Source organism: Sciurus carolinensis, chromosome 4 (assembly GCF_902686445.1).
Source record: "Sciurus carolinensis chromosome 4, mSciCar1.2, whole genome shotgun sequence".
Lineage (NCBI taxonomy): Eukaryota > Metazoa > Chordata > Mammalia > Rodentia > Sciuridae > Sciurus > Sciurus carolinensis.
In genome coordinates, this window is record NC_062216.1 from 9,273,523 (window position 1) to 9,286,428 (window position 12,906).

At 40.9% G+C, this 12,906-nt stretch overlaps 1 protein-coding gene across 1 annotated transcript in view; it reads left to right on the top strand.

Moving 5' to 3' along the window:
* Kif13b (kinesin family member 13B) overlaps window positions 1–12,906 on the top strand; it is a 160,449-nt gene that overhangs the window by 89,588 nt on the left and 57,955 nt on the right. Inside the window, 8 exon segments of the mRNA XM_047548390.1 lie at window positions 384–546; window positions 4,022–4,168; window positions 5,383–5,442; window positions 5,444–5,533; window positions 5,833–5,859; window positions 5,861–5,962; window positions 7,229–7,244; window positions 12,165–12,319. Of these exon segments, the coding sequence (XP_047404346.1) occupies window positions 384–546; window positions 4,022–4,168; window positions 5,383–5,442; window positions 5,444–5,533; window positions 5,833–5,859; window positions 5,861–5,962; window positions 7,229–7,244; window positions 12,165–12,319 (760 nt within the window).

Consider the following 12,906-nt stretch of genomic DNA (forward strand, 5'->3'; position numbering starts at 1 on the left):
GTCTGGTCTTTAGGCCTGCTGCATTCCCATCAGCTGAGAGGGATAGAAATGCAGACCTTCCCGCCCTTCCAGACCTGCTGAGTAGAAATTGAGTTGCTTTCGAGTTTCTCAAAATACTTGGTTGATTCCTATCTACAATTGTGAAGTACCACCCTTATCTGCAGCGAGCTTGCTGCATAGGTGTGCCAGGTGCTGGCAGTGCAGCCCAGGTAGAAGCGTGTGCATGGGTAGGTAGAAGTGTGTGCATGGGTGTGTCAGCAGTACATTCCCTGCGTGCAGGACAGTCATAAAGCTTGGTTTGCACTTGGCATCAGCACTTTCTGATGTCTGTTTTGGGTGTTAGCTCCTACTCACCTCTGCCTTTCCTCTTTTTTCTCCTAAAGAGAAGCAACATTGAATAACAGCCTGATGAGGCTGAGGGAACAAATTGTTAAAGCCAATCTGTTGGTGAGAGAAGCTAGTTACATTGCAGAGGAGCTGGATAAAAGAACCGAATACAAAGTGACCCTGCAGATTCCTGCCTCCAGCCTGGATGCCAATAGGAAGGTGAGGGGGTCCTTCCTCAGCAAAGCAAATATGTCGTCACCTGAGTTGCTGGCATTGCACTGGTGTGGTGAGCTGTTGGGTTTGTGCCCAGTGCTCTCCAGACCCACCCCACCGAGATCCTTTAGTTCTTCTCTCTTGGATAGAATCCACTTCTTTCTGCCTTTGTACACACACACACACACACACGTGTGTGTGTGTGTGTGTGTACATATATTTGTGTGTGTACACAGGTGTGTGTGTATATATATATATACACACAGGTGTGTGTTATATATATATACACACACACACACACACATGCACACATTAAAAAAGTATATGTATATTTTTATTTAGTAGGAATATACTCCCCACCTCCCTTGCCCCGACCAGTACATTTCACGCCACTTCGTTTTTTCAAATATATTTAAGTTATTTCTGAGAACTCTGTCCTGATCAATCTTCCCAAAGTGCCTTTTTCCTTTATTACCACTCCATTGTCCTTCCCAAATCAGGTATTCACTTTATGTATATTGTCTTTATTTGCTAATAGATTGCTCTATAAAACCATTCATCAGTTGTTTCCTATACATATTTTAGACCACAAATCATTGTAATACTCATAATGTAATGAGTTTAATATTTTGTGGGAGCATCCTACCCAAATATCCTGTCCTTGCCCTTCAGTCATTGTCATCCTTCCCCTCTGCCCCCTCTGCCCCTCCTCCTCAGGGTCTTCTCTAGCTCTGATCAAGTGCATGGATGAATTTTAATGGCTAGGGGCACTTTAAAATTTTTTTTTTTTTTTAGTGTAGATAGACACAATATGTGGTACTGAGGATCAGATTCAGTGCCTCACATGTACTAGGCAAGTGCTCTACCACTGAGCACAACCCCAGCACTAGGGGTACTTTTCTATTTAGATGTGCTTCTGGTGAGTCAACATGGTGGTCTCTTTCTCTTACAGTACTTAGCACACATAGCTTCCATAAGTCTGTTTCCATGTTCTGTTCTAATTTGCCAGCAGGAATCACTGCTTCTTCTCTCATGATCTCTCAGCGTCAAAGTCACTGTTTTGCGCAGAGTAGCTATTTGGCAAATATGACTCTTAATCTTCTAAGTATAAAGATACTACAAATGTGTAATCATTATTGTACAGATCCTTGTCTCTTGATGTATACTCTGTGTAATTTGAAAGATTTTACTTAAAACTTTGTTTTACTTTGTAGTTGTAGGGCAAAATCTGAGTACAGTGGGACTCGGACAAAAACAAAAGAGAAGGCCAATCATGGCAGAAGTTATAGGGACTTGGCTTTTTCTAAAAGACAGAGAAGTGTAAGATCTTCCCTCATTCTGTAGTGTTTGAGAACTGAACATTTCCCCCATTAAGCATGATTATGGTGCTCTTCTCTGTATCCTATTTTGAGCACCACTGCTTTGGTACAGCCAAGTCAGCCCCTTGCGCCTCATGTCCCCTCAGTTTTCTCTCCTCTCATCTGCCCATGTGCTTCTTGGGGCTGTGCATTGCTGATGGAGGTGTGGAGCCATTGGTAGCAGCTGTGCGTTCACTCATGATTGACATAGCCAGATCCCTGGCCATTAGTCCCAGTCCTAACATTCTCCCCTAGAAAAGTCACTAGCCACAGATCACTAATGGGATTTTTGAATTTGTTCACTAGCTGGCTGAAGATGAGGTAGAAGACCCTAAAGCACATAAATTTTCAACTTTAAGAATCATTAAATCTCTAAGTCTGGTTTTAACTCAGCGGTCAAATGCTTGCCTAGCATGCACCCAGCCCTGAATTTGATCCCCAGCACTGCCAAAAAGAATTATCAAATCTTTATTTCATTATGTAAATTTCATTTCTTTGGAAATGATCATATGCAAGATGTTAATGAAATGTCAGTATATTTCATGGTTCACTTAAATTCTAAGTAGACATATTAGAATAGTTAATAAGTTAGCCAGCACATTAAATTGCCTAGATGCCTGATAGATACATCTTTTGGGGGAGGATATAGAAGGGCATTTTTATTTTCTACTTTGTGGTTTAAAAAAGTTCTAAAAGTTTTTCTATGTTAAAAACACATTGCTGGGCTGGGGCTGTAGCTCAGTGGTAGAGCACTTGCCTAGCATGTATGAGACACTGAGTTTGATCCTCAGCACCACATAAAATAAATAAAATACAGGTCCATTGACAACTAAAAAATATTTTAAAAACAAAACAAACAAAAATACACATCGCTTAGCTGTGGATATGGCTTAGTGGTAGAGTGCTTCTCTGACCTGTTTGAGGCCTTAAGTCAATCCCTGGCACCACAGACAAAACAAAAAAAAGCCAAAACCACATCACTAGCCAAGTCTGATAGGTTTTGCCTGTAATCCCAGCTACTTGGGAAGCTGAGGCAGGAGGATCACAGTTTAAGGCCAGCCTGGGCAACTTAGTGAGACCCTATCTCAAAATAAAAAGGTCTGGGATAATGAATCCCACAATTATGTATAATTATAATGTACCAATAAAAATTGTAAAAGAAGGACGTACTGGGGATGTAACTCAGTGCTTGAGCACTTGGGTAGTGTATGTGGGGTACTGAGAGAAACAAACAAAAGCACCAGTTGCTTTTATAATCTGGAAATACTTCACCGAATACTATTTTTCAGGTGAAATTCATGCAAGATAACGTTACTATTCTAAAGTAGATGGTTCACAGGCATTGAGTACATTTACAGTGTCGTGCAGCCCACCATCTAGCTCTCTACTAGTTTAATAATAAATTCAAACTATATATTTGGAATCTTGTATTATATATTGCTTCCACATGGGACATTTTTCATAGTTTAACCTTTAAGAAGCTTATAGTAACTCATTTTTAAGAGTTTACTTTTTTAGCAAAAAAAAAATTAAAGTTCACACTTGTGAAAGTACAAGGATTTTTCTTTACCATGCATCTCAGCAGACTTCCCTTGTCCTCTGATATGTGTGACTCTTTATCCCCATTGATGATCTGTGCTCATACAACAGCCTGAACAAAACATTCTTTTTTTAAAGGAAAATATTTTTAGTTGTAGATGACACAATACTTTTATTTTATTGTTTGTTTTTATGTGGTGCTGAGGATTGACCCAGTGCCTCACACATGCTAGGTAAGTGCTCTACCACTGAGCTACAGCCCCAGCCTCTTGAATAAATATTCTTATTTCAGCTTTCCTTGAAATATGCAATATAGGCTTTTGGGTTTTAAATTTAAATTTATATCCAAGTAAATTATAAATTTAAATGTAAAGTTATACCTAAACCCCTTTATACTGAAATTTTTAGTTTTGATTGTAGCTGTTTGGAAAGTCATGTTAAAGCTTGTCTGGGTTTTTGGAAGCTTTTAGAAGCTTCTTAACCATCACCTTGGCATGATGACCTGGCCAATGGGTGTGGGCACTCCGTGTTGGCATCGCAGGTGGCTTGGTGGCGTATCTCACCCTCACTCTGCTGTCTTGCAGCGAGGCTCTCTTCTCAGTGAGCCTGCAATCCAAGTTAGACGAAGAGGAAAAGGAAAGCAGATTTGGTCTTTGGAAAAACTGGACAACAGGCTGCTGGATATGAGAGATCTTTATCAGGAATGGAAAGAGTGTGAAGAGGATACCCCGGTAAGCGACCAAAGGAGACCGTCTTAACTGTCCGTCACAGAAGGAACCAGGCTGCAGTGAGCCTGCCCACAGGGGAAAACCATTCATTTTCTTGAAATTGTTATCCTATTTCTATAGCAAATTTTATTTAATCCTTTAAATTGTTAGTTTAAGGATTTTAGTAACCTGTTCTTCAGGTGTTGTCTTTTTCTTCTCAGTTGCTCTTCTCTGGATTTGTAACAGCATTCTCTATTTTGCATTCTGCTTTCTCTTGGCATGGATCTGTCTGTCCCCTGTGCTGCTCTGGGACTCCGTGTAGGTCTGAGACCAGGCCTTATCATCTCTCTTCTGTTTTTCAGTAAACTGAACCTTGTGCATAATAAACCTATGATATGTGTTTTTTTAAATTGAATTCAGCAGCACCTTAATATTTATACAATTAGGAATCTTTTTTGAAGCAGTTTTGATTGTGGCATAGGTGCTGTAATCTCTGTACTGGTACTTGCTGCTTGATTTGCTGGGTTTCTCACTGAGGTCAACCATGTACTTGTACACATTTAAAATAGAAATGCATATAATGTATTTTAAATACTGCTGGTCCTGTTTCCACTTGGAGTTGTTTATTACCTTAACCTCATGTTTTGTAAAAAATGTTATTTTTCCAGTTGTCATTATAAAACTGACTTTTTATAGTTAGATGACATTTTTGCTTAACATTTAAAAAATTTCTTCATTTCTCTCCTGTTTCAACTGAAAAGTAAAATAACAATAATAAATACAAATAAATCAGCCACTCTCCTTTGAGGGGTCACCTCTCATTTGTAGCAGCGTGTTAATGACTCAGTAGGGACAGAAAGAAGAGATATGCGTGACCCTCTTTCCCTAACAGAAACATGGAGAGGATTAATATACTCCATTTCTTTTTTAGTCAATATACTTTGTTCCTTTATTTTTGCAGGAAGATTTCTATGTAAAGGAAAAGAAATGATAAAAGTAATGCCTACTATTGGGATTGTCCTCCTGTAAGTGAAGGATACAGACCATCATTGGGCATGAGGGAGTGTGTGTCCTGAAAATGATACAGTACTATGCTTGGCAAGATTTTTTTTTACTGTAAAGAATACCAGTGATGAAAGTTAAGTTTAATGACTTAAATTGAGTGTATCAAAAAGCAGTAGGTTGCATGCATTTATTTATGTGATTTTTAAGAAGTTTGTGCTCCAAATCTCTTTTAGGTGATCCGATCATACTTCAAGCGTGCTGACCCATTCTATGACGAGCAGGAAAATCACAGTCCTCATTGGGGTGGCCAATGTCTTCCTGGAGTCTCTGTTCTATGATGTGAAGTTACAGTATGCTGTCCCGATTGTCAATCAGAATGGAGAGGTTGGTTTGCTCATGCTTCGGTTCCTGTAGAGAGCAGTTTGGGGAACAGTAGAGTGGCAGTGGGATCCTGTTGCTGCCTTTTTATGTATATGTAATGACAAATGATACATATGCATATGATAAATACTCTGTTTCCATAGGCTTTATGGTAGTTATTCCAAATACTTAGGGAGCAGAGCAACTGGTAAAAAACTAGCCTTCTCTATTCTGTTACCATTGACCTGACAGCTTGACCTATGCAGAAAAGAGGGCCTCTCAAGGATTTTGAAACCAGTGTCTGCTTTGCCCCTTTGCTGTAGGTGGCTGGTCGGCTACATGTAGAGGTGGATGCGAATCAGTGGTGCCATTGGGGAAAGAATTGCGGGAGGTGATGAAGCTGTGGAGGGCTCCTTAGAGAAGGAGGCCCAGGAGAGCAGACTGGTGTGCATGGTAAGTCCCAAGTTTTGGAAGTCACCTGAGTGGGACTGGTTTTGACGATTTGGGGCGTTTAGATGATAAATCTGTGTTCTTTTTGAATTTTGAAAACATCTGTCACCAAGTAAACCTTTTAGTGTTTGGTATTCTTGGGACACACATCCCAGAGTACCAGTTTAGCACTTCTAAAGTTGTGGACAAGTCACCTCTTTGCTCTGGGCCACTCAATTCCAAAATCCTAGGTGTCTTATTTATCTGCACCTCTCTGCAGAGGAGTCCTTGTCTCCCACACTGGTTTCCTCCTCCTCTTGGGGCTTTTGCTTCTTGCTGAACGTAGGCATTTACCCAGCCCTGGTGTCCCTAAGCTGCAGCTCCTCACAACTTCTCTGCCTGCTCTTTGCTCTCCCTCACCCCAGTGCCCCTGCTGTGCTGTGCTTGCACATCCAGGTCCCAAGCCCTCTTCTGTCTGCTCTTCCCTCGTGTGCCATTCACGACACATTGTTGGGTGTTACTGGCAGACCTTGTGTCAGATACCAGCAGTATGAAGATGAGCTGGGCAGGCTCCTGCTCTTCGGTAGCTAGTGCCTGCACAGTTCTCATGTAGGTGTAGGGGGATACACAGGTGTGAACAGAAGACTCCAGTGTTGTTGATCCAGGTGCTTGATTAGAGTAGGCACCACAGGTCCTGCCACACTCAGGAGAGAAGTTCATTTAGACAGCAGGGTCTGGAGATGAGTTCTGGGCAAATGAGACAGGCTGAACTTGAAGGGGTGGGTGTTGGGTAAAATCCTGTCTCCACAGGTACTGTTGGGGTTTTCTGTTTATAATGGCTAGGTAGAGGGAGGTAGATCATTACAGTTAAAGGTTCCTACCACTCAGAGTGAGTAGAGCCACCCCCCCTACTCATCATGGCAGTGTGAATGTCCTTTCCTGCATTTCCAAATACCCTCTAGTGGGCTCCCACTGTCATGGCTTGAGAACCTTTCCAGAGGCCCATAGACTTGTAGGCTGAGACAAGAGGATCTCAGGTTTGAGGCCAGCCTCAGCAACTTAGCAAGACCCCATTTCATAATAAATAAAAAAGAACTGGGGTTGTGACTTAGTGCCCTGGAGATCAATCCCCAGTACCAAAAATGAAAAAATGAAAAAAAGTCAATAAAAGGTAAGGGAAGGAAGCCTAGACCTGACTCTTAATTCATAACCCAACCTGGGTCCAGTCCTCTTCTTCAGCAAACATTTCTAGAATTGCAGAAGGGAGTTTCAAGTCTCAAGTAGGAGAAGCTAATGCTGTTGCAGGGTCGAGCTGCTTTCTGCACGTCGCTGCTAAGAAGGCCTGCAGTGTTTGGTGACTCCCACCACTTCAGAATCAGGGGAAAACACCTTTATCCTCTAGGAGGGTCACCTTTATTGCATTGATCTCAGAACCTGTTCCTTGAGGTATTGTGATTCTCAGAGGTGGAGACATAGTCTTCATGACTCTGTGTGACCCATTCAAGCTGGTGGACTAGTAAGTGCAAGTCTGAAAAATCAACTTTTACCACTGCAATAAAACAGCATTCCCAGAATTTATCATCTTCACTGGAAACAGGTACTGTGTCCGAGGTAAACCTTTTTAAATGATGAGGCTTTTAAAAATGCTGGTACAGTGTATCTTAAGATTTTTAAGTGGAAGAAACAAAGCATGTGAAAGTAGTAGGAATAGTCTAGTTGATCCTCTTTAACCCCCACCTGACAGTGACTACCATGGCCAGTCTCCTTTCATTCATACCCTCAGCTGCTTCTCTATTGCCCCCTTTAAGTACCCCAGGTATTCTGTTTATCTGAGAACAGTTTAGTCTGTCTGTCCAAAACAATGAGTACTTAAAACAAAAATCAACATAACCATAGTATCATCATCCCAAATTAATAGTTTGGGAGAGTTCTGTCTCTCGTGCTCAATCTCATATCTCTCTCTGTCTCTCTGTCTCTGTCTCTGTCTCTCTCTCTCTCTCTCTCTCTCTCTCTCTCTCTCTCACACACACACACACACACACACACCACACACACCCACCCTGCAACTTGCTGTAGAGACTGGGTTGTTGCTCTGTAGTATCTCAGTCTGGTTTCTGCTGACTATTGCTGCTGAACCTGTCACATGCATTAGGTGCAAGCTGGTGGCTAGGTGTGCAGGTGCTGTGCGCTGGGGAGGGGGTCAGTATTCTTTGTGGATGGGGCTGTTCTTCTATCAGGAGAGCAATATTATGTCTGGTTGTTTGTCTTTGGTGACATTAGAGCTAGTGATTATTATCACCTAAATACATTATTTTGTTAGACGTTATAAAAGAGTGGTATTGCAAGTCCCTGCTTTTATAGAGAGAATTGTCCTGTCCTCAGCTCTCTTGCCATTCAGAGATAGTCCATATAGAGAAGGTGGGCTAGGTGCTCCATTCTCTCCCTTTGTTTACTAGTTTTCAAAATAATGAATTGATGTTTTTATCAGTGAAACTTTTTTGGCCTTACTATATTAGGAATTCTGAACTTAAGCTTACTTGGGTGTCAATCCATTGCACTCTACTGAAGCTCTAATATCCCTGTCTTTGGCTGGTGGCAGTCACCTCAGTTGGCTACTTTGGAGTGACCTTGACCTGCACAGACTTGGTGGCTTTCTGTATGATGGATATTCTGGTTGCATCCCGTACGTTCCCTATCCCAGATGTGTAGCCAGCCATTCCTCCAAAGAACCTGCTCTCTGTCATAGGAAGTTCTTTTTAGAGCCCACATTCTGGCATGTGGCAGCCTTTTTGTGTAAAAAGGACAAGGACAAATACACTGTGACAGTAGAGGAAGTGCTGGTGGAAAAGTGAGAGACAAACAGGTAAAATATCATGGGTGCTGAGAGTCACTGGCTCAGGAAAGAAGTCTGAGCCTATTTTCCTTAATGAAAAACATACACATATTAATATTTCCAGTGGTAGTAAGTACATTCAAAAGCCCCAGACAACATCGATGCTGGCTGATGGCCCTTCGCTTGCCCCTCTGCCTTGGACAGCTGCAAGCTAAAGTCTGTGGTATTCTGACACCTTGTGGTGATTCTCATTTTTGTATGTAAAAAACTTAAACCCAGTAAAACCCCCACAACCTGTGTTCTAGATCCTGAGTCTCAGTCCTGAGAAGTTGCTTGTAGAGGATGGGTCAGTTTAGATATCTTATTTCTTCTTTTTCTTAAACTTGAGATGAATTTCTAGAGGGAAAACGTAGCTTTCAGATGGAATTCAGTCACAGAGAAGTATGTCCCGAACGCCTTGTCAGTTGCTTCCATTCGTTCGCCTTACCTTCAAACTGGCGTGGTGTCATCCAGGACAGTAGGGTGGCCATTAACAATCTCATTTTTCTCAGAAGAAAGCTGAACCTTCAAAAACTAAACATTTTATTTTTAAATTTTTAAGATTTTTTATTTGTTCTTTTTAGTTACACATGACAGCAGAATGCATTCCAGTATATTATACATACATGGAGTATGACTTCCCATTCTTGTGGTTGTACATGATGTGGAGTTACACTGGTTGTGTATTCATATATGAACATAGGAAAGTGAGGTCTGGTTCATTCTGCTGTCTTTCCCATTCCCATCCCCGCTCCCATTCCCCCACTCCACCCTGTCCAATCTGATGAACACCCTGATCCCTCCCAGTGGGATGACTGGGTCAAATGATGGTTCCTTTCCAAGTTTTCTGAGGAATTTCCATTCTGCTTTCCAGAGTGGTTACACCAATTTGCTGTCCCATCAGTAATGTATGAGTGTACCCTTTCCCTCACATCCTCACCAACGTTAATGTTACCTATATTCTGCCATTTGACTGGAATGAATCAAATCTCAGTGTAGTTTTGATTTGCATTTCTCTAATTGCTAGAGATGTTGAACATTTTTTCATATATTTGTTGAACATTGATATTTCTTCTGTGAAGTGTCTGTTCATTCCTTTGCCCATTTATTGATTTGGTTATTTGTTTTTTTGGTGTTAAGTTTTTTGAGTTCTTTATATATCATGGAGATTAATGCTTTATCTGAGGTGCAAGTAGCACAGATTTTCTCCCATTCTGCAGGTTCTCTCTTCAAGTTCTTGGTCATTTCCTTTGGTGTGAAGAAGCTTTTTAGTTTGATACCATCCCATTTATTGATTCTTTTTTTGTAATGTTCCTCTATTATTTATAGTCCCTGTGATGTGTGGTTTAGTTGTAGATGGACACCATACTTTTATTTATTTCTATATGGCACTAAGGATCGAACCGAGTGCCTCATACATGCGAGGCAAGCACTCTACCCCTGAGCTACAACCCCAGCCCCCATTTGTTGATTCTTGATTATTTTAGGAGTCTTGTTGGGGAATTCGGTTCCTAAGCCAACATGATGGAGATTTGGATCTACTTTTCTTCTAGTGGTGAAGTGTCTCAGGTCTAATTCCTAGGTCCTTGATCCACTTTGAATAGAATTTCGAGCAGGGTGAGAGAGAGGGGTCTAATTTCATCTTGTTACCTGTGACTTTCTGGTTTTCCCAGCACCATTTGTTGAAGAGACTATCTTTTCTCCAGTGTATGTTTATGGCGCCTTTGTCTAGTATGAGATAGCTGTATTTATGTGGGTTGTCTCTGTGTCTTCTATTCTGTACCATTGATCTTCATGACTGTTTTTGTGCCAGTACCACCCCAAGAAAACTAAAAATTTAAGTACTTTGCACCAACACACAAGCTAATAAGTGAAAGATTTTGTTTAGATTCATGTAGCCTCAAAATATTATAATCTTTCCATAGTGCCTCATCATAAAGAACATAAGGGTGAAAAAATATTTATTAAAATTAGTGAAAATGATTTAAAAAAAAATATATATATATATATAAATTATAGGATACTGATTGCTCAGTTTTGATTTGGAGAGGTGAACTGTGCCAACCAGTCTTCTGTAACCTGTGAGGAAACTGCTGTCTAGAGGTTTCAGACTTGTTGGCATCACAGGAAAAGGTGAATTACTGTGAAGTCCCCATTTGATGCTACCCTGTCTCTGCCTGGTGTGGAGGAAATCTGCTTTCTGTGATTTCCCCGTCTTCACTAATGCTTCTGAAATGTGAAGGTTATATTTGTGGTTGCTGAACTTACATGAACTTATGCCATATATTCATCTTTATTTTCATTAAATTTATCATTAGAGGTGGAGGAAATTACACAACATGCAGGGAGTGACCTGGTGAAGAACAAAGTTCCTGTCATTCAGTAGTGTGAAGATTGGCCCAGTCAGTTATAAAATCAGAACCTAATTTAACTTTCTGAGGTACATGTTTCCACTTTCACTCTATTGTCACAGAACTCTGCAGTCCTCCATTTCAGTGCTCTGTGCTTGGAAGTCTCTCCCCACTAAGTCTGTGTGGGGAAGGCTTCTGTTCAGTGTTGGTGCAGAAGGTACTAGATGCTGTCTTCTGCACTTCCCTCCGTTCCCCTCTGGAGCTTCAGCACCATGTTCTCAGTGCTTTTAAATTTCTCCAAAAAATACTGTAGTAGCATGTAACCTTTTTACTTGAGAACCTTGTTCTTCTTCATACTTTGAAATACTGAGACAGGCATGGTGGTGCCCACCTGGGAGGCTGAGGCAGGAGGATTCCAAGTTCAAAAGCAGCTTCAGCAACTTAGCAAGGCCCTAAGCAACTTAGACTCTGTCTCAAAAAACAAAAATGGACTGGGTCCTCAGCTCAGTGCTAGAGCCCCTATGTTCAATCCCTGGTACCAAAAAAACTCTTTTGAATAAATACTTTGCCCTTCCTTGAACATTTGTTGCTTATTGGCACATACACTGATTTTGTTTTTTTATTCGTTGTACCTGACTCTTGTTCTTATGACATATTCATAGTTAGCCAGATTCATATCACTGAATGATGATGTTCACGAACTTTTTCTTCTGAGTTGATGACTGTTATATTCTAATATTCTAAGAAACTAGAATTTAAATGCTCTCATCAGCCTCTAAATACTTTAGTATATCCACCTTTATCATCAAGTTGTTATCACCCTGTATCAGGCCTCTTACTAAATAGGACAGTGTGGGCACCATTTCAGATGCAGGAACACTCCTAAGCAAATGGGATGTGGTCAAGACAGGAACCCATGTCTCTAGCTCAGAGTACCACTTGGAATCTTCTGGTTAAAACACCAACAGAGCCCTCTTTTTCCTTTCAGGTGAAAATACTCAAGCCACAGGGCTGCCCCAGCATTTGGCCCACTTTGTGTTCTGCAAATATGACTTCTGGGATCAGCAGGAGCCGGTGATAGTTGTGCCTGAGGTGGATACCTCCTCTTCCCCTGTCAGCAAAGAGCCCCAGTGCATGGTTGTCTTTGATCATTGCAGCGTGAGTTGGTTTTGTAGTCTACTCATGTGTAACCAATAATCAAAAAAACAATCCTTATCTCTTTGACTAATCGTGTTCATCTGTCTTGGACCAGAATGTCTTAGAGTGGGGATGGAGTAAAGAATTAGAGTCAATGCATTTAACTTGTCTACAGTCAAAAGGTAACGCGTGAAAAAAAAAAAAAAATATGCACACCTGCATGTGTGAAGTCGTCTCCAAAGGGTGTCCATGTTTTCTGTTACATTAACGGAGAAGAGAAATCTGGAAAGGTTAATAAGCTAGTGTTTTGTGAAAATTAAGGCAACAGACAAGAAATCTCTTCATTGCGAGTCTGATGTTCTGCTGAGCACTTTGTCATTCTTTCCTGTGGTTGTTTCCAGTTGTATTTCATCATAGTACTCTTTTTCAGCAGAAGGAACCATTCACAGAGTAATTAGTTATGTTGCCTGTGGCTTGTGACCAGCAAAGCCTGAACTAATATGTCAGGTTTTTTTGTTTGTTTGTTTGTTTTAATTTGGCTGCTATTCTACACTTGATCAATATCTTTTTTTTTTTTTTTTTTTTTTTTTTTTGAGGTTTCTTTCCAA